The 20,585-nt window shown below is 39.0% G+C and overlaps 2 protein-coding genes across 3 annotated transcripts in view; both read left to right on the top strand.

Moving 5' to 3' along the window:
• Positions 1-767: 767 nt before the first annotated feature.
• Positions 768-2,105, top strand: LOC124613729. The gene has a single exon (XM_047142448.1). It carries the CDS (start codon positions 768-770, stop codon positions 2,103-2,105), a length of 1,338 nt encoding a protein of 445 aa, XP_046998404.1.
• Positions 2,106-6,714: 4,609 nt separating this feature from the next.
• The window catches only part of LOC124614038 (hamartin), a gene marked incomplete in the record, with an annotated part of 233,167 nt that continues 219,296 nt past the window's right edge, over positions 6,715-20,585 (top strand). For both annotated transcript variants that reach the window (XM_047142869.1, XM_047142868.1), the window contains 1 exon segment: positions 6,715-6,841.

Raw genomic sequence — 20,585 nt, 5'->3', positions numbered from 1 at the left:
TTTGAATAATTCTGATCTGTGGATTTCATTGTCCCATCTACCACGTCCCATATGTCGTCTAAACGTAAATAAGCTTCTACTGCGAACTTCCAGGTTGCATAGTTTTCGCGATCTATAAGTCTTTCAATCTGTGGAATTTGTGCAGCACTCATTCTTAACGGTAACTTGCTTTTTTATTGCCGTAAAGAACACCGAAAAATAATGCGGAAAAAAATTGCGATCGTCTTGTAAGGATAACTCGCACTTCACGTAAATTGGAACTTTTCCAATACTTTCTCCCTACTATTTTATTGATATACTTATTCCAAATGCAGCCTGGGCCCATAACCTATTGTAATTTACGCAGCTGGATAAGTATTAAGGAGAAAAAAGGACATTTTACTAATAACTATATTTGCACATTCAAGAACAAAAAAAAATTTACAGCAAACACAACAGAATAATTAGTGCACACAAAGAGTGTTAGACAATGCCAAAGAGGTCTATTTTACACAGTGCACTTTGCGCTGTCACACACGAACTACATTGTTCACACAATTCCAACAATTATAAAGTTAATAAAATGTTTTCTTGCCTTTAAAATAATATTTTTCATCAGGTTATGGGCCCAGTACATGTGTAAAGGCAAACAACATAGTTTAATTAAAACAATATTTGAAATGAGCCTATGTCTGCAAAGAAACATGGCTGCCAGCGGCGATTATAAGGTCAGCATTGATAAGATTGAAGGACCTGACGACTGGGCCAAATGGAAATAGCATATTTCTATGGTGCTGCATTCATATGGACTAGAAGATATTATTAACGGTACGCGTGAACGTGTAGAGTTGCTGCAAGATGCGGCAAGTGCACAAAAAGAAGCGTATGTGGAGTGGCACAAGGACGACGCAAAGGCAGCAAGTCTTATAGCAAGTGCGCTAAGTAAACCTGTTGCAGAACTCGTCTTAACGTTCAAGAATGCTAAAGAAATGTGGGACAAATTACGCGCCCGATTTGAACGTAGCAGTACTCAGCGTTTGAATATGTTGATTGAAGCATTTTTCCGTATTAAACGTGATGAAACGGAAAATATTAGTGCACATGTGGCCAAACTGCAAAAGTTATTCGTGGACCTGAACGATGAATTCGCAAAACGTGAAGAAAATACACTATCTGAAAGAATCTTAAATGGTCGAATTTTGTCTACACTGGGAAAAGACTACGAAAATTTTAAGGTTCTCTGGGATACGATACCGACAGAAAAGCAAAGCTTGAATTTATTGATTGAAAAACACTGTACTATTGAACTGCGTGAACGAGACATTACTGGAAGTGCAGGTTTCGTCGTTTCTAAAACAAGAAAACGGCAAACAAGTAATCAGCAAGTAAAGATGACGAAGTCACAATTAAAACAGAAGTTTCCGTGTGATATATCCAAACAATTAGGTCACTGGGCTGCAGAGTGTCCACAGAACACTCGTGACAGCAATAAAAGAAAAGAGAAGAAACGAGAAAGTGAACACGCTGCATTTACTTCATACGCTATGGGTGTGTGTACCAGTAATCACAGTGACCCAAATAAATGCTATTGCGACAGTGGCGCTACAAATCATATCACTCCCAGCAAACAGTATTTTGTTTCGTATTGTGAATTTGATGCTCCTCAAGTAGTTTCATTGGGAAAACAAGATGTCAAAATGTGTGCGTACAGTCAAGGAGCAGTTTACATCCAAATTCGACGAAACAATAAATGGTACAATGCTAGAATGGACAATGGTTTGTACGTCACTGATGCAAGTGCTAATCTGTTCTCTGTGAGAGCCACTGCCTGGAGAGGCTACAGTACTAATTTTAGTTATAATAATGTCTGTGTTCGAAAACAAGTCAGTGGCAATATTGTTATGACAGGTTATGCAAAAAATGGACTTTATGTGTTGAACATGCGTGTTGTTAGAAATGCAAAAATGAATCATATGAGCTTGATGACTTCATCCGAAACATTGCAAGTGTACCATGAAACGTTTGGTCATCAAAATAAACAACATGCGCAAAGTATTTTAAAAGAAATGTACATTTATGTGGAAGATGCCAAGAGTGAATTTAGTGACAACTGTGCGGTTGGATAGATGCATAGGCTGCCATTCAAAACACAAACAATACGCGCTACCAGTACTGGTGAATTAATCCACGCAGATGTCAATGGACCAATGAGCACGAAATCTTTTGGAGGTAAGCATTATTATGTATGTTTCAAAGACGATTTTAGTAAATTTCGTCGAATTTTCTTTTTAAGACACAAAAGCGAAGTGTGTACTGTGCTTAAGCAGTTTTTAAATGAAGCACGAATTAATGGACATGTTGTCAAACAATTTAGATGTGATGGTGGCAAAGAATTTAACAATAAGAATGTCAGTGAACTGCTTGCAGACAGGGGAATAGAACTACTGATTCCTCCTCCTTACACTCCTGAACAAAATGGTATGGCTGAACGGGAAAATAGGACCATTGTTGAAGCTGCCCGGTCAGTGCTAAATCCGAGTAAATTACCTAAAGGGTTGTGGGCAGAGGCATGTAACACAGCAGTCTACCTAATAAATCGTACTGGAAAATCTTCAGTTGAAAATAAAACCCCTTATGAACTATGGTTTAATCGACCAGTAGGACGACTTGATCATCTCAGAATTTTTGGCACAGGCTGCTATGTTCACATTAACAAAAAAATCCCGTTCCAAGTTTGATGATAAGGCAGTTTTTGGACGACTTGTTAGATATGTTAATGATAAAGATGGGTTTAGAGTTCGGATTCCATCTAAAAGAAAAGTGGTGTTGAGTCACGATGTGAAATTTTAGCCAGAAATTGTTTGTGATTTACATAGTGATCATGTTGAATATAGTGATCATATTGAATTTGAAGTCCCTCAGGAAGAATTTAATGATCCGAATTCATCTACAGGTGACCAACGTAAATCTCCTAGACTGTACACTTCTGGAGTCAGTCAAACTCAAGAAAAAATTGGCATTCTCGATTCTAGAGAAAGTCAAGAGTCGAGTGAATCTGATGAAAATAAAGAATTAACAGAAATTCTAAAAGCAGAAGCTGCTGAATCTTCTAATGAAGAGAAACAGAAGAATAAAAGACAACAAAGAAAACCAACCTGGATTGAAAGTGGTGAATTTTGTATGGCAACAAAAGTTGATGCACTTGAATACAAAGATCCAAACTGTTTTTCAGAAATATTGCAGTCAAATGAGAAGGAAGAATGGATGCAAGCTATCAGTGAAGAACTTCAATCACTAAAGAAAAATAATACCTGGCTGGTGGTTGACTGTCCGAAGAATGCCAAATTATTGCAAAACCGCTGGGTTCTATGGCGAAAGGTTGCAGTCAATGGAGGTACTCGCTTTAAAGCCAGATTGGTTGCAAAAGGCTGTATTCAGAAAGCAGGAATTGATTATGACAACGCCTTTAGTCCTGTGGCACGTTATGACACCATACGAACTCTGTTGGCTATAGCTGCTTCAAAGAAAATGCTGCTAGAACAATTCGATGTAAAGACAGCTTTTATGAATGGAATACTTGAAGATGAAGTATATATGGAACAACCAGAAGGTTTCGAAGATGGTACAGGTCGAGTGTGTTTCTTAAAAAAGAGTCTTTATGGGTTGAAGCAAGCACCACGTTGCTGGAACAAACGTTTTGTTGAGTTCATGAAGAAAGCTGGTTTTTCAAACAGTGATGCAGACCCATGCCTATTTTATCGTAGACAAAATGAAAATAGCCTTTATGTGGCAATCTACGTTGATGATGGCCTGATTGTCGGCAGTAACAAGAAAGAAATTGTTGTTTTATGGCTGTTTTACGACATGAATTCGAAATAACAACTGGCAGTCTTGACAATTTTCTTGGCATAAAAATAAAGCAATATGAAGATGGAGTAATAATGATAAGTCAAGAGAAATACACAGAAGAAATTCTGCAAAGATTTCGAATGGCAGAATGCAATACAACCTCAACTCCTATTGGACGTCAGGACAATAATCAAAACGAAGAAGTTTCGTCATCTGTACCCTACCGTGAAGCAATTGGTTGTCTCATGTACCTTTCAACAGTAACTCGTCCAGACATCACTTTTGCAGTCAATAAAGCTGCTCGAGCTATGGAGAAACCAACCACGGAAGACTGGAATAGAGTAAAGCGCATTTTCCGTTATTTGAAAGGGACCTTAAATTTAGGAATTGTATATAATAAAAAAGAAGAGTTAAAGATTTACGCTGATGCAGATTTCGCAGGTGATAACCGGACAAGGCGCTCAACAACTGGAATTCTTGCTAAGTACTCAGGTGGTGCAGTGTCATGGACAAGTCAGTTGCAGAAAGTAGTGGCCACATCCACAACCGAGGCAGAAATAATTGCAGCTAGTGAAGGAGCGAAAGAGTTAGTTTGGTTACGTCGTCTGCTATCAGAATTAATGGAAATGTCTGGGCAGCCTCCAGTGCTACATCTACATCTACATTTATACTCCGCAAGCCACCCAACGGTGTGTGGCGGAGGGCACTTTATGTGCCACTGTCATTACCTCCCTTTCCTGTTCCAGTCGTGTATGGTTCGCGGGAAGAACGACTGTCTGAAAGCCTCCGTGCGCGCTCTAATCTCTCTAATTTCACATTCTTGATCTCCTCGGGAGGTATAAGTAGGGGGAAGCAATATATTCGATACCTCATCCAGAAACGCACCCTCTCGAAACCTGGCGAGCAAGCTACACCACGATGCAGAGCGTCTCTCTTGCAGGGTCTGCCACTTGAGTTTGTTAAATAATTCCGTAACGCTATCACGGTTACCAAATAACCCTGTGACGAAACGTGCTGCTCTTCTTTGGATCTTCTCTATCTCCTCTGTCAACCTGATCTGGTACGGATCCCACACTGATGAGCAATACTAAAGTATACGTCGAACGAGTGTTTTGTAAGCCACCTCCTTTGTTGATGGACTACATTTTCTAAGGACTCTCCCAATGAATCTCAACCTGGTCTTTACATTGACAATGCTAGTGCATTGAAGTTGGCAAAAAATCCAGAATATCATCGACGTTCTAAACATATAGAGGTCCGACATTTCTATGTTCGTGAAAGATATCTGAACGGTGAGATTTTCTTGGAACACATTGATGGACACAACCAGTTGGCAGATATTTTGACGAAACCCCTTGAACGAGTCCGATTTAATTTTCTATGTCCAGAAATTGGCATGCAATAGACAAAGCAATAATTTCATGATTTTTTTCTTTTGGAGGAAGTGTTAAAAGAAAAGAAAAAATTCCTTGACGTTTATATTTATGTGCTGCTCCATGACTCTCCTGTGAATATGTTTATTCTTGGCTTGTATGTAACTTCTGTGATTTTTTTTCAGTAAATGTGTTTTTTTCGTATCCAGGGTGTAATTATAAAGTTAATAAAAATTTTTCTTGCATTTAAAATAATATTTTTCATCATACGTGATCTACCCATCTAATCTTCAGCATTCTTCTGTAGCACCACATTTCGAAGACTTCTATTCTCTTCTTGTCCAAACTATTCATCGTCCATGTTTCACTTCCATACATGGCTAGACTCCATACAAATACTTTCAGAAACGACTTCCTGACACTTAAATCTATACTTGATGTTAACAAATTCCTCTTCTTCAGAAACGCTTTCCTTGCCATTGCCAGTCTACATTTTATATCCTCTCTATTTCGACCATCATCAGTTCTTTTGCTCCCCAAATAGCAAAACTTCTTTACTACTTTAAGTGTCTCATTTCCTAATCTAATACCCTCAGCATCGCCCGATTTAATTCGACTACATTCCATGATCCTCGTTTTTTTAATTAACCTATGCGAGGGTAAGCTTTAGGATGGTCAGTGGAGGACTCTTGATGACACTGCTTACTTAATTAATTCGAAAATATAGTATTAGATTGGTAAATTACATAACAGTTTGGGAAGACGATTCCACTTCGAAAAATACGTCATACATCTGCAATAACCGGTAAGTGGTCTTTGAAATGCATTTCAGTGTCACCAGGTTATTGCAAAACGAAAAACATTTGTTTACGTAATTGCCTGAACGTACCTGTGGCAAGCAGGTGTAATTGCTTCACAGATTTACACAGAACTTTACTAAATGTGTATGCTGTTTTCCAGAGTTCAACTTCTAGCATTCAAATTATTATCTGCCCCCGAAAGCAGAAAGCTACACCTAATCTGTCGTCGACTGGAATTGCCTCTCTCATTAATGTATTTTGTTTCTCTGCTTTCTCTCCTATCAACATTGCCAGTTTGTCGTACGAAAAATAACATACGAAATCTTTCGATTCTGATTTATCAGTAAATTAACAAATGACCAGTCACTACTTTTTTTCTAGCTATTCTCGGACTCATGCCCTCCTTTTCGCTGTTGATTGCACGCAATATCTAATATAATTATGGTACACTCTTTCATTTGGGTGTTCGACATAGCACACACTTTCATTTGGGTGTTCGACATAGCACACACTTTCATTTGGGTGTTCGACATGTTAACCTTGTGAAAGCACGTTGTCGACTGACAACTTTTGTCATTGTTATTGATGCTGTGAGTTCGCTTCAATATATTGACAATTTGACAAACTGGGATTGTCAATATATATTGTACGTTTGCCTGCCCCGTAAGGCTGATGGATATCTTTAACTGCGCCAAGTGTCAAGCTTTGGTCCTCCAGGTCAAAGATTGTTATACTAGTTTACTTTACTTGCATTCGCAAAGCAGAGATAGGTAGAAGATGTTTGCCGATATACTTCAAATGGGTATTTGTTAGCAGGCAGCCGTTTCGCTGTTGGAAATGGTAAATTATCGCAGAGTACTGTCTCCTGCGGTTGATGCATTGTGGAATAACGTCAACCTGTACACACTAACTGTATGCCAATCGTTTTTCTCGTAGTTTTATAGTTAATGATGTATTATTAGAGGACGTTTTGTAAGTTTGTTGTTTTGTTCTCGGTGCTTACAAAGACAGATAATGTCTTTCCGCAGCAATAACTTTAGTAATTAGTAACAGAAACAAGGAAAAAAGCGACCTCTGCATTTGGAAAAATGCATTATTCCGAATGAGTTGAAAACAATGTTACAATAGTATCGTAACACAACGTAGACATGAGAAACTCTAATAAAAGATGCTTCTAATGAAATGAAATGTACAATTGAAAGCTGTCAATATTTGCATTGTTGTGGTACCAGTGTTTCTTCCTGGGGTAACTTACAACCATCCGTGTGGCAGACGCAGTGTTTGAGCTGTTTTTAACCAAGTTGCGAGTTCGTAAGAGCTCAGAAACATGTTCTATTTTTTTTGGAGAGAAAGACGCTTTGTCCAGTTCACCGCTGTTTGTAAACATTGCTGTAAATGACCCGTTTGTGTTAATTATTAGGCTATTTACACGTTATCTCGCGTAAAGTTATATTAATTTCATTACAAATCTACGAAGTTACGTACGCAAACGGTTTCTTAGTCATAGATATCTAGAGGCATTGAACAGCAGACGTGAAAGATGTTGCTTGTTGAATAATTTTGTGACTCATTTTCTATCCCTAGAAACCTACTGCACCAGCCTTGCAAATACCGCATTTTAATGGTGTCATTAAATGGCTCCAGAAACAAGGAAATGAAATACATTTTTGGGAAACATAAGTATTGTGGTGGTCAGTATACCAGCTGAAAAGGATGGTAACTGTGTGTACATACCTTGCTGAGTGTTCTGTCTTGGTGAATGACTTCATATTGCTGCTCCACATGTTCCTCTCAGTGACCTTTAGCTTCGTAGGTTTTGACGCTTGTTTTAGGAATAAGATTTGTGGCTTATAATTAGGTGGGCGAGCAGTATGTTTTGTGATCCACTTTGTGATGATCGTCTTCCCGTACGCCAAATAATGTACATGGCTTTCAACTTTTTCACAATGTTACATGCATCCAAAATAGTTTAAAGTGAAGTGTTATTTGTGGTGGAAGATGATACATACGTCAGCTTAAAGGCGTGTATCAAACAGTGAACCAAGAAAAGGATCCTTTAACAACCACACTTACTCAGTTAGATTAAGATTTGTGAAATGGTTGATGTCACGATGTATATGTAAATGAACTGATCCATTTGTAGCTCTGGTGTTCACAGATGACTCAGTAGGATAAAGGGAGATGACATTGTAAGGAAACAGTCAAATTCAGGGAGACGTGCAGGTGATAAACGCCCAGTATAAAGATTTGTATCTTATAATTTGTATGAAATGGTTCGCACAACAATTGAGTAATCAGAGTATTCGTCGGGAGCAGTTTGGATACCAGTTCATTTAGTGAAGAGGGCATGATGGATTTCAATGAAATGCAATAAGAGAAACATTTAGTGAAGAGGGCATGATGGATTTCAATGAAATTCAATAAGAGAAACTAAGGGAAATACATTGGCCATTATGGAAAACATTAATCACAAGACTGAAATGAAACGAATGATTGAGAGCCCATTTTTCCTCTTGCATAACCTTCCTGTTTGAAAAAGGTAGGAGGTAAATTGTAGTACCCATTGAGCTCTTTATGTAACATTGTTACTTTGGAATCACAGATACAGATGTTTCTGCCAGTGGCTAGCACATTGGACTCATCATTCAAGAGGATGGTGCTTCAAAGCCCCATCAGGTCACCCAGGTTTAGGTTGTTGGTGATTTCATTAAATCAATTGGGGCAAATGCAGGGATGGTTCCTTAAAAAAAGTGCACTACCAGTATCTCTCACCTCTTTTCGCAATCCAAGCTTGTGCTCCATCTCAGATGACCGCACTGTAGACAGGACGTTAAACTCAAAATCTTCTTTCTTGTATGTGCCAAATTAAATGTCACAAATAAGGATTTTTCACAAAATTATTATTTCACTCAAGTTCTGTGTTGAGAGGATCTAGAATTAATTGTTCTTGCGAATTGAGTTCTTAAATATTTTCTTTCTTGTAGTAGAAATCTCTTTGACTTGATTCCATGCAGTGTTAGTATTTATTCGTCATGATGAGAGACTGTTACTTTACACAGTGTGCCATTCTCTCCATGTAATGGAAGTAGGTGTGCTATTAAGCTCATTTTTTTTTTTTTTTTTTTTTTTTTTACATTGGTACCCAGTTCTTCTAACTTTTGAGCTTAATTGCAAGGAACACCCCAATATTAGTCAGAAACAGTTGTAAGCAATCAAAATTGATGCTAGAACATCATTTCCTTTGTGTGTTAATGATTAAAACTGCTGCTGGAACAAATCCATTATATCCAGAAGATAATTCAGTAATCAGTATAAATATTGTAACATGGATTCAACAATGGCCTGGGATGCACATGGAATCTCATTTCGTGGGGTTTGAATGTGCAGCTGGCCTTACATATCAGTTCTGACTATCCTAAACAAGTTTGATGTATACTGTTTCAGATAACCATGCAGATAAGGAATAAGGCCTACACTTTCCTTTTGTGTGGGGCTGGACAGTATCCTACTGAAACACAGCCTTTGTACATATGGGTTGAGACAACATGCCCATGTGCATTGCTATTAACTACTGTAGGCTGCACTACTGAGATCACTACAGTAGAATCTAACAGTTATGCAGTCAACAGAACAGTTATGCAGTCAACAATATTAGGAAGAAGATAGGAGATTGTTAGTCACTTTGAAGATGACCCTTTGGGTTGCAGACAGGTACAAGAAGACACTTATACATAGCTTCTAGCTGAAGCCCTCTTCATCAAAAAAACACACACACACACTTGCACGACTGTTACCACATGCATCCTCGACCATAATGCCATTCTCACGTGAATGGCAATTTGGGCTGGGGGGGAAGGGGAGGGGCAGGGTGTGAGTGGGGGAAAGGAGAGCACTGTCTGGCAGGTTGTGCAGGATCTAGACTCCCAGACGCTGTCAGAAAGTGGGATGTAGGTGGTATAATAAGGGGAGCAGGGAAGGCGAAAGACCGGACGGGTACATTGGCAGAGGGTGGCACGCAAAGAGGGTGAGGGAATGCGAAGAAGGAGGAGGTGATGGGACTAGGATGCAGAAACTTGTGTGGAGGATGTGGGGACAGTAGGTTACTGTAGATTGAGGGTGGGATAATTTCAGGAGTGGAGAATGTGTTGTAGGGATAACTTCCATCTGCACAGTTCATAAAAGCTGGTGGTGGAGCAGAGTATCCAGATGGCCTGAAGAAGAAGCTCTGCTGTCTAGCAGTTATGTTCAGCAGCATGTTGTGCCACAGGGTGGTCTACTTTGCTCTTGGTCACAATTTTTCAGTGGCGATCATCCTATTTGATAGTCTTAACAATATAAGAAGCTGTGCAATGGTTAAAGCAGAGCTGGTACACAACGTGGCTGCTTTGACAGGTAGCCTGGTCTTTGATGGATCTGCTGCAAACATTGCACAGCTTTTTATAGTGTGGTATGACTACAAACCAGTTTTCACAATGATGAATGGCCACTGCCAGACTGTGCCGAATAGCAAAGTGGACCAACCTGTGACACAACATACAGCTGAACATAAAATGCTAGATTTCAGTGGCTGTTTCACAGCCTGGGTCATCTGGATCCTCCCCATCCACCACCAGCTTTTCTGAACTGCTCGTATGGCAGTTATATTTACAACGTATTCTGTGCTCCTGAAATTATCCTGGCCTCAAACTATGGTAACCTACTGCCCCCATACCCTCCACCCAACAGTTTCTGCTCCCTTGTCTGATCACCTCCTCCTTATTCACATTCCATCACCCTCTTTGTGTACTGCTGTCTGCTAATGTACCCACCTGTTGTTTCCCCTTCCCAGCACCTCTCCTTTTCTGCTCCCAGACCTTCCATACTTCACCTGGCAGTCTCTTGTCCCTGCATACTCCAACAGACAGTGGTCTTCTCTTCCCCCACCCATACTCTCCTACACCTCCCTCTTCCCCTCCCCTGATTGCTGTTCACGTGACAGTCACAGTCTGGTTGTAGCTGCTAGTGATACCAGTGATGTGCGTGAGGTCTGCTTGCTTGTGTGAATGTGTGTGTTTTCTTTGCTGAAGAAGGCTCTGACTGAAAGCTGTGATGTGTAAGCATCTTGTTGTTGTGTCTGTCTGCAACTCGATGAGTCATCTTCATGGTGAGTAGCAATCTGTTGTTCCAACCAGGAGTTTCCATTGTTTGACTTTTGCAGTAAACATAGGGGGAGCAGAATGGAGTGGGAATCTTCTTTGGGGTCCGGGATTGCACTTTTGAGTTGATTGTGTTTTTGCGGTTTCTGGAAAATTGAAATGATATTGTCATCTGTCACTATTACAACCTCCAGCAGACGGAACCAATCTACTGAATGAATAAGACAACAATCATTGCAATTTTCTACCATTGAGTGAACACTGGATGAAGCTGTGACATCTGTTATATGTGCTACATGACTATTCCATGCTGTGATTACATGGTCCTTTACTGGCATTTTGCTGTATGTAGTCATTACCTTGGCCTAGAGTTTCACATATTTTTCAATATATTAACTGCATGTTTGTATAAGTTGAAGAAGAAAATCTTTAAAGAAATTTCAATTAACTCGTTCTGCAAAATTTCTCAGCATCCCCAGAGGAAGTTTTCGTATTCCAAAAATGGGTGAAAGGAGCATGAGTTCATGGAATACACCTGAACTAACTGAATTTTGCTGGTGTAGATCAACTTCAACAGAAGGATGATTACCACTGTCATTTAACGATTACTTTTTCCCATTATAGTTAACCTGTTTCTTATATCTCCATTTCCGTGCCGTATGACCAATCCAGTGACAATTAAGACATTGTGGTTGATGACATTGACTTTAAAATGACCCTTTCATCCAAAGTAATTACATTCTTAGTTCGACATAAGCATTTTGTGATCATTCCGAGACTTAGTAGCACTGTCTGTCTCTTGCAGATAATTGACTACCTACAACACAGCTGCTATATCTTGTGGATTTTCCGTTCTCACTCTGCGAGAAAATTGTGGAGAGATCCCTCTTAGGAACACATCCAGTGCCCCAGTCTCAGCTTTTCTCAATAAAACTGCATCAGCATTCGATTTGTTAGTCAGCTCATAAGTTTGGGTGTTCAGCATACATGTCCTGTCCAAAAACGCTTAAACAGTCTCATTTTACAATTGTCTCAAGTTACTTAACTTTTCTCGAAAGAAACAAGCACTAGTTTGTTTACTGTACTGCTGCTTTAAACCATTTGCCAACTCTGCAAATGTGGTTAGTTTTCTCGAAACCTCATGGTGCATGATGTTCTTACTTCCTTCATCCAACAAGCACCATCTGGCCATCTGCAATGATGTTTATTCAGTCCAGTTGCACAATCTGGCTGTGGATAAAACATGTCTTGAATAAAAATAGTGACATCCTCCAATGTTTTGCCAGAAAAAAGGGAAATAAGACTAGCAGCCGCAGATACATGGATGGAAAAGTACTGCAAGCCTTCATTTAACTTCATTTAAGAGTGTGAAGGATTTCCCATTTGACTATGTAACAGCTGTGCCATTGGCTCATTCTGTTCTTTTAATAATGTAACCTGTTCTGTCAGAGCTGATACTGTGTCTGCTGTAATAGCTGCTCGTGTTTGTGACATATTTGTGCAGTTTCCTTTCCTATCACAGTAAGCCTTATGCACCACACACAATACACAGTGTGGCAAATATCAGAATTTACTTATTACTTTGTCTCATCGACATCCAATGAAATTAACAAAACTCTCCTTTGCACGACCATACTGCAGGTGGAATATATTACAGGAATAAACTTATCATAAGGTGCTCTAAGCCCAGACAAATTACAAATTTTATGATCTACTGTTTCAAAATATGCTTTACCATAATTCCCTTTAAATTCAGATAGTAGGCTTTGCAAAAAGTGGCTCTGAACTCACTATGTTATTCTAGACATTATCACTACTAAAATGTCCTTGTGTGACAAACAAAGCTTTTCACTAATTCACCCCACAATTTTTTAACTGCTGGTGTGGCTCTGTACAAAACACTTCATACAACCTTCTGATGTAGATGCTGCAAGAGTCAGAAGCCAACCACTTCCTGACACCAACCATTTTCATATTATTTCAGAATAAAAAGTCTTGGTTGTGAAATTATTTAATATCGGTGACACCTTTCACTTTTCAATGGCGTAATCAAATTGTGTAAAAATAGCTGGATATGAAACCCATCCATCATAAAGTCCTATAAAATGGAAAATGGATGCAAAAGTAACTGGATATATAATCCATCCGTCATAAAAGCATATAAAATGCAAGCTGGACCTTGAACACACCACCTGACTCCTCCGTAGTAGTACAAAATAGGACTATGGTTACAAAATACACACAGTACGAGTCACATACTGGCAATGGCAAGGAAAGCGTTTCTGAAGAAGAGAAATTTGTTAACATCGAGTAAGTCGTTTCTGAAAGTATTTGTATGGAGTGTAGCCATGCACGGAAGTGAAACATGGACGATAAATAATTTGGACAAGAAGAGAATAGAAGCTTTCGAAATGTGGTGCTACAGAAGAATGCTGAAGATGAGATGGGTAGATCACATAACTAATGAGGAAGTATTGAATAGAATTGGGGAGAAGAGGAGCTTGTGGCACAACTTGATAAATAGAAGGGACCGGTTAGTAGGACATGTTCTGAGGCTTCAAGTGATCACAAATTTAGCATTGGAGGGCAGCGTGGAGGGTAAAAATCGTAGAGGCAGACAAAGAGATGAATACACTAAGCAGATTCAGAAGGATGTAAGTTGCAGTAAGTACTGGGAGATGAAGAAGCTTGCACAGGATAGGGTAGCATGGACAGCTGCATCAAACCAGTCTCAGGACTGAAGACCACAACAACAACAACAACAACAACATGAGTCACATGCAGCACAGTGTCCGTTTGACGTGCACATAAATACTGGAGTAGTATTTGTGCGTTCTACCAAAGTGTTCCTCAAAAGGCAGTTGGCGTCCTTGTGTTAGAGTCCACTTTCATATGCCACTGTGATGTTACTTCTGAAGACCCAGTGGCAATCTCGCCATTCGACACGGTGGATCCTTCAGGATTGTCAGCCAGCATAGAGAATTGTCCTGTCACAAAAGTGACTGGTTTACCTAAAAAATGTGGCTGAAAGTTGTTGACGGCACAAACAACATCAAGGCACTCTCCATTGTAGAGTAGTTCATCTTGGACTTGGTGTCCTGTGGAAGTGTGTGCTGTCACCTTTTAAGAAACTTTCTGAATTTGTGCTAGATTCACACCTATCCTATAGCTTCCAACATCAGTGTGAATTTCTGTATGGTATCAGCATTCTCGTCATGCAATTCTAGGACTTCTAGCACTTCCTTAAGGGCAAAGATCTTTTGTGCACCTCCTTACAGCAAAATTTGGTCTCACCCTGCAGTAGTTCTTGCAAGTGGCATTCTTAGGTACAGAAATTGTTACTGAATCACTGGTAGTTCCAAGGAGTCAGAAAATCTGTGACTGCTCTTATTGTCTCTGAATTGGGATGGACTCCATTGCCATTAACTGTATGTCAGAGATTGACCTTTTTTTCCCCTCCATCATACATGATGAACAGATTTTCTAGATTTGAGTGGAGGCCTGCAGTGTGAACTCACTTGAGCATGGTTGTCAGGTGGCTTTGATGCTGTTCATATGTTCTTGAAACAATGACAATGTCGTCCACATAGCAAAGGCACTTTTACCTATTTAAGGTGTTTAAGCAGGCTGTCCATCATATGCTCGAAGGTGGTTGGAGTGTTACAGAATCAGTATGTGTTGGAACTAGTGCAGTAAAATAAGTAACTCTGAACATGAAAGATGCAGGAATAAGGCAAGCTATATTTTAACATCCATTACATTGAACAGCACATTTACAGTCGGTAATTATGGTAATGCCACAGAGTATACAAAGCAGTCATAGAGGTCCATTATACTCCATGCGCTACACTTTGCTACACACACACATTTGCAAATGAAATTATTGTTCATATATCCTCAACACCTCCTTTGAACAGATATTTCAGATGTCACTTTCACAAGTCAAATCCCATTGTCTCACTGTCTTCCAAAATTTCTCCTTGTTCAAGGGTTTGGTTAGTATATCAGCCAACATCCCTTCTATGCATAAGTAGTATACCTCGTGTTCCTGTGCTGTATGTGATCCCTTATAAAATGGTGCTTTCTATCAATGCATTTGGTTCTGGCGCTAGTAACATTAGTTTTGGCAAAATTTATGGTTTTCTTGTTACAGAATGTCTTGTTGGGTTCCATATTGATATTAGGTTCTATATCACCATTTAAGAGTCCTGATCCACAATGCTTCTTGAATATAGAACCGGGAATATAGGTCCCCCCATTAATCTAAAACTACATCCAGTAATGGAATTTCTGCTTTCCAACTCATTTCCCCAGTCTGCATCACTATAGCCCTTGAGCTTATTTCTCTTTTTACAATATCTTAATTTATAGTTTCCCTGTAGATATCTAAATATCCTCTTTGGTGGCTCTCCAGTGTTTTCTCTTGGGCTTTTACAGAATCTACGTACAACATTTGTGATGAAAGCAATATCAGGCCTTTATGTTTGTGACAAATACAAGTCTCCCTATTGCCTCTAAAATGGTACATTTTCATTTCGCTCTTCACCTTCTACAATTATCATTAACTTGACTCTTGGTTCCAGCATTGTAGAAATGAGTTTACAGTCCCTCATGCCAACTTTTCTACATATATTTCTTCATCTAATTTCCCATTTAAGTAAGTTTTCTTCACATCCATTTGGTGAATTAATAAATCTTCCTTTATTGCCAGGGCAAAGGGTCCTTAAATGATTCATATTTTACCACTGGCGAAAATGTCTCTCTGTGCAGTCTTGTGAATATTCCTTGACTATATGTTGTGATTTATATTTTGGTGTTGCACTCCCAGGTTTTGCTATATTAAGTACCTATTGTGATGGTAATGGTTTTTTTCTTTCTGACCTTTCAGTCCTTTCGAAAGTTCCATTTTGGCAAAATGACTGTAATTCTCTTTCTGTAGCTTCTCACCATTATTGGGAATTTGGACCACTCGTAGCCTCTTAAACTGTTGTAGATTCATCATTTAAGGATTGGGCTATACGCCTTTCATAATCAGTGTATTCTTCAGGTTTAGGTACACAAGAAGAGCGTCTCAAAACATTTTGTTCCTCTTCTTTAGCCAGTAGAACTTCATCTTCGTAGAATATATCCGTGTGTTCGTTGCCCTCTTCTTTTTCTTCTTCATTTCCTGTTTTGTTTCCAGAATTAGTATTTCGTGCACTTGATGACATAATGAAGTGGTTGTATTCTCCTGATGATCTTCTTTTATTTCATTGTTATTATGCTCAAGGAGTATGACATCTCTATTAGTCAGTATCTTCCTATTCGTAGGATTCAGGAGTCTGTAACCCTTTGAGTCTTCACAACAGCTTACAAAAATATATTTGTTTGACTTCGGCACCCATTTTCCCCTCAGTTGTTTTGGGATCTATACCACCATTTTCCCCTCAGTGTTTCGGGATCTATACCACAGCCTTGTATCCAAAAACTTTTTAAGTTGCTTAGATTTGGCTTCTCCGCTGTCACACCTTGTAGGGTGTTCAGTTTTTACTGCTTTCGTAGGAAACCAATTGATCAAATATGCAGCTATCGACATCGCCTCTGCCCATAAACATTTAGTTAACCCAGCATCAGTTAATATACTTCTTGCATTTTCAACAATAGTCCTATTTGCTCTCTCTGCAGCTCCATTCTGGGCTGGACTGTATCTGATAGCGGTTTGATGTCTTCTTCTCGTTTGAACGTTTCTTGAATTTTTGATTGGTATACTCTGTTCCTTTATTAGATCTGATAATTTTAACCTTCTTTCCCTTTTCTCTTTCCACCATATTATGAGGGGCCCCCAAAATATCACTCACTCAATCTTTAGAACTTAAAAAATAAACATGGTTATATCTTGAATAGTCGTCTATAAAGGTAACAGAATAATGGCATCTTCTTATAGTTTCACACTTCATCGGTCTACTAACATCTGTATATATTAACTGGAAGATGCCTACTTCTGCTTTTGCTAGATTTAAAGGGTAATCTAGTCTGTTTCCCTTGTACAGATATGTGACAGTTTTCTTTACATTTACCACAATCGTCCATTCCCATCACGATATCCTACAAAAATGAAATACCTTTTCTGTTTAGGTGCGCTAGTCTTCTGTGTCATAAGAAACCTTTTGCAGAGTATACGGAATGGCTTAAAACTTCATCTACATCTTTAGCGGTGTCTAACTGGAAAATTCCCTTTTCATTTGTTGCGGTACCTATAACTGCTCCATTTATGAGGGTAAGTCAATTATTATCCACAGAGTAGCTATAAATTTTTATTGTAGTCAAATAGGAAACTTACACGAACATCATTTTTTGACACATTCTCCTTGCGTTTCAACGCACTTGGTCCAACGTTGTACAAGCTTCCTGATTCCCTCATAAAAGAAGGTACATGGTTGAGCTGTGAGCCAGGAATACACCGCTTCTTTCACTGCTTCACTCGACGCAAATCGATGGCCCCTTCATGATTGTTTGAGTGGACCAAACGAGTGATAGTCAGAAGGGGCAAGATCGGGACTATATGGAGGATGATCCAGTACTTCAAATTTGAGTTTCTGGAGTGTTTCAGCAGTGTGGGCAGCAGTATGTGGATGAGCATTGTCGTGCAACAACACAACACCTTTTGACAGCAATCCTCGGCGTTTGCTTTGAATTGAAGGCTTTAGCCTGGCAGTAAGCACCTTACTGTAATGTACACTGTTTATTGTTGTGCCCCTTTCCCCATAATGTTCCGGTACTGGACCTTGTGTGTCCCAAAAAACCGTAAGCATAAGTTTTCCTGCAGACGGTTGGGTTTTGAACTTTTGCTTACATGGCGGATTTGGATGTTTCCATTCCATACTCTGCCATTTACTCTCCGGCTCGTGCTGATGGGTTCATGTTTCATCACCAGTAATAATCCTGTCTAAGTAGTTGTCCCCTTCGTTACCATAGTGATCCAAATGTACTTTGCAGACGTCCAAGTGCGTTTGCTTATGCAACTGTGTGAGTTGTTTTGGGACTCATCGTGCACAAACTTTATGAAACGCAAGTCTGTTATGGGTGATTCCGTAGGCAGAACCGTGACTAATTTTCAGACGATGTGCCACTTCGTCAATAGTTAATCGTCTGTCTAAGAGAATCATTTCACGTGAGTGCTCAATGGTTTCTTCATTTGTGGCATTAAATGGTTGTCCGGCTCCTTCATTACACGTAACACTTGTGTGACCATTTCAGAATTTTTAAATCTATTCGTAGACACTCCGTTGTGGCAAAACACTGTTCCCGTACTGTACCGAAAGTCTTAGATGAATTTTGCCCGATACGCTTTCCGACTACAAAAAACTTGACACTGAATGTTGCTCTTCTTTGGTGCAAATAGACAGCGGAGCAGCCATGATTAACAGCACGGCAGTGATAACGAAACTAACCTAGCAGCTTGAAAATTGCAGAGATATAACAACAAATAAACAAAGCATGCATAATCAACGTAAAATGACACTACTACCAAAATAAACAAAAATATAACTAAATTGCAGATAATAATTGCCTTACCCTCGTATATTGAAGGTTACTCTGTTTCCCTTCTTGACTTTCGGTTACAGATAACAAGCTAGTTGCTACATCTTTTACATAGTAACTATCATGTGCCATATTATATTTTTCTCCATTTACAGGTACCTTAAGACCAACTTTCCCAGCAAGCTCACAGTGTGACTTGGGACCATCCACTGTGAATATACCCATATACATTTTATTAGTGACATCATAAAGAGCTGCTTTGTCTCTAATAATATACATTGATGCTCCTGAATCTAATATCCATTCTGGTTCTTCATTACTTGTTACTCCCAAAAGTGTGATAAATAGTGTGTTCCGTACCTTGATCAACATTTCTCCTCTCTGGACTATTTGAGTCATACCTTTTTTCCTTTGACTTTCTTCTGGCAGTTGTAACAGTTGACTGGTTTTTTATTTCTCTCCCTAGTGTTGAAGCTGTCTCCTGCTCTGAAGCAAGACACACTGACCAATTTTCATGCCCTGCAGGATCTTCACTTTTGTGCTTTCTCCCGTAATCGGTATGCCCAAACTTTCTAACCCCATAATCATGGTTTTTTTTGGGCAGTCTTGCTAACAATAATCTACATACCCATTCATCTGAAATCTCAAATTGATATTCCTGAATCAATTCCATTTTTATATTATCTTGTTGACATACTCGTCAACGTTCTTGCAGTTATCGAGTCGAGTGGTTATAAGTTCACATTGTAATCAAACTTTTCTTGCAAGGAAACTGTCTTCAAAATCAGTCAATAATATCAGCTTTGATCTTGCCTTCTGGTCCTTATTTGCATAATTTTGCTCAATGGGCTTCAGAGTACCATTCATTAAGTCCCATAAATCGCCCAAATGCAAGTATCCTTCCACAGCAAATTTCCACATAGCGTAGTTCTCCCGGTTTACAAGTATCTCTATTTGCAGTATTTGTGCTGCACTCGTCACTGATTTTCACAATTACTTTTACTGGTAGTAAAGACAGTATTAAACTATACCACAATTGGCTTGTCCCGATAGCTTTCACTACTTACTTCCATGACTTAGACAATATTTCCTTCTGTATGTCAGAATACTTACAACAAATGCATTCACTGGTGCCTGGGCTCATAACCTGTTGGAACTAGCACAGCAAAGTAAGTAATTCTGAACACGGAAAATGCAGAAATAAGACAAGCTGTAATAAATGAAAAACACCAGTTTGCTTTTGTTCTACAAATTACTCTTATTGTGTTAACCAGTTTTCAGCTTATAAGGCCATCTTCAGACATTTACTGAGTATTGTCACCAAAGAAGTTACAAAGTTTGCAAACAACATTGGAAGAGAAGAAACACATCTAGACTGAAGCAGAAGCATACAGTAAGTAACATCTTAGACTGTGTGGTGGTAATGCAATGAAAAAGTAAAAAATTGAACAGTAAATAAATAAAAGTGGAGTAGACAGGAAAAACTAGAACGCAGAATAGGAACAGCATGCCTACATAAGTTTCCATTAATAAACAAAACTAATAAAATAAAATTAGTACTTGACAAGGCTACATCAGGAGGTATAAAACATGGAGAGTGGTACACAAACCAATTAAAAGAAGAAAGAATTATCAATGTAACTACAGAATACATAAGGAACTTAAGCAATATCAGTAAGATAAACAGAAATAAATAAATAAATGCAGGAACATGGAGGCATTTGAGGGGGCATACAGTAAATTCAGTCTTTGATAATGTGGTGGTACTGCATTTTAACATTATATGGAATACATAGACAACTTCGATGAAACAAAAGAACTTAAATGAATACAGGAAAATGGGAATATGTAGGAACAGACAGTGTGAGAAGTAATGTACAACAGAGATGATTATATAAAGTTTAGGAGAGGGGAAGTGTTGAGCTGTG

The sequence above is a fragment of the Schistocerca americana genome, chromosome 4, assembly GCF_021461395.2.
Source record: "Schistocerca americana isolate TAMUIC-IGC-003095 chromosome 4, iqSchAmer2.1, whole genome shotgun sequence".
NCBI lineage: Eukaryota > Metazoa > Arthropoda > Insecta > Orthoptera > Acrididae > Schistocerca > Schistocerca americana.
Note: the sequence above shows the minus strand (reverse complement) of the source record. Positions and strands in the feature narration are given on the sequence as shown.

Excerpts from the sequence above, each read along its gene's own strand:
- LOC124613729 (XM_047142448.1), top strand. The coding sequence starts at position 768 with ATGGTGCTGCATTCATATGGACTAGAAGATATTATTAACGGTACGCGT.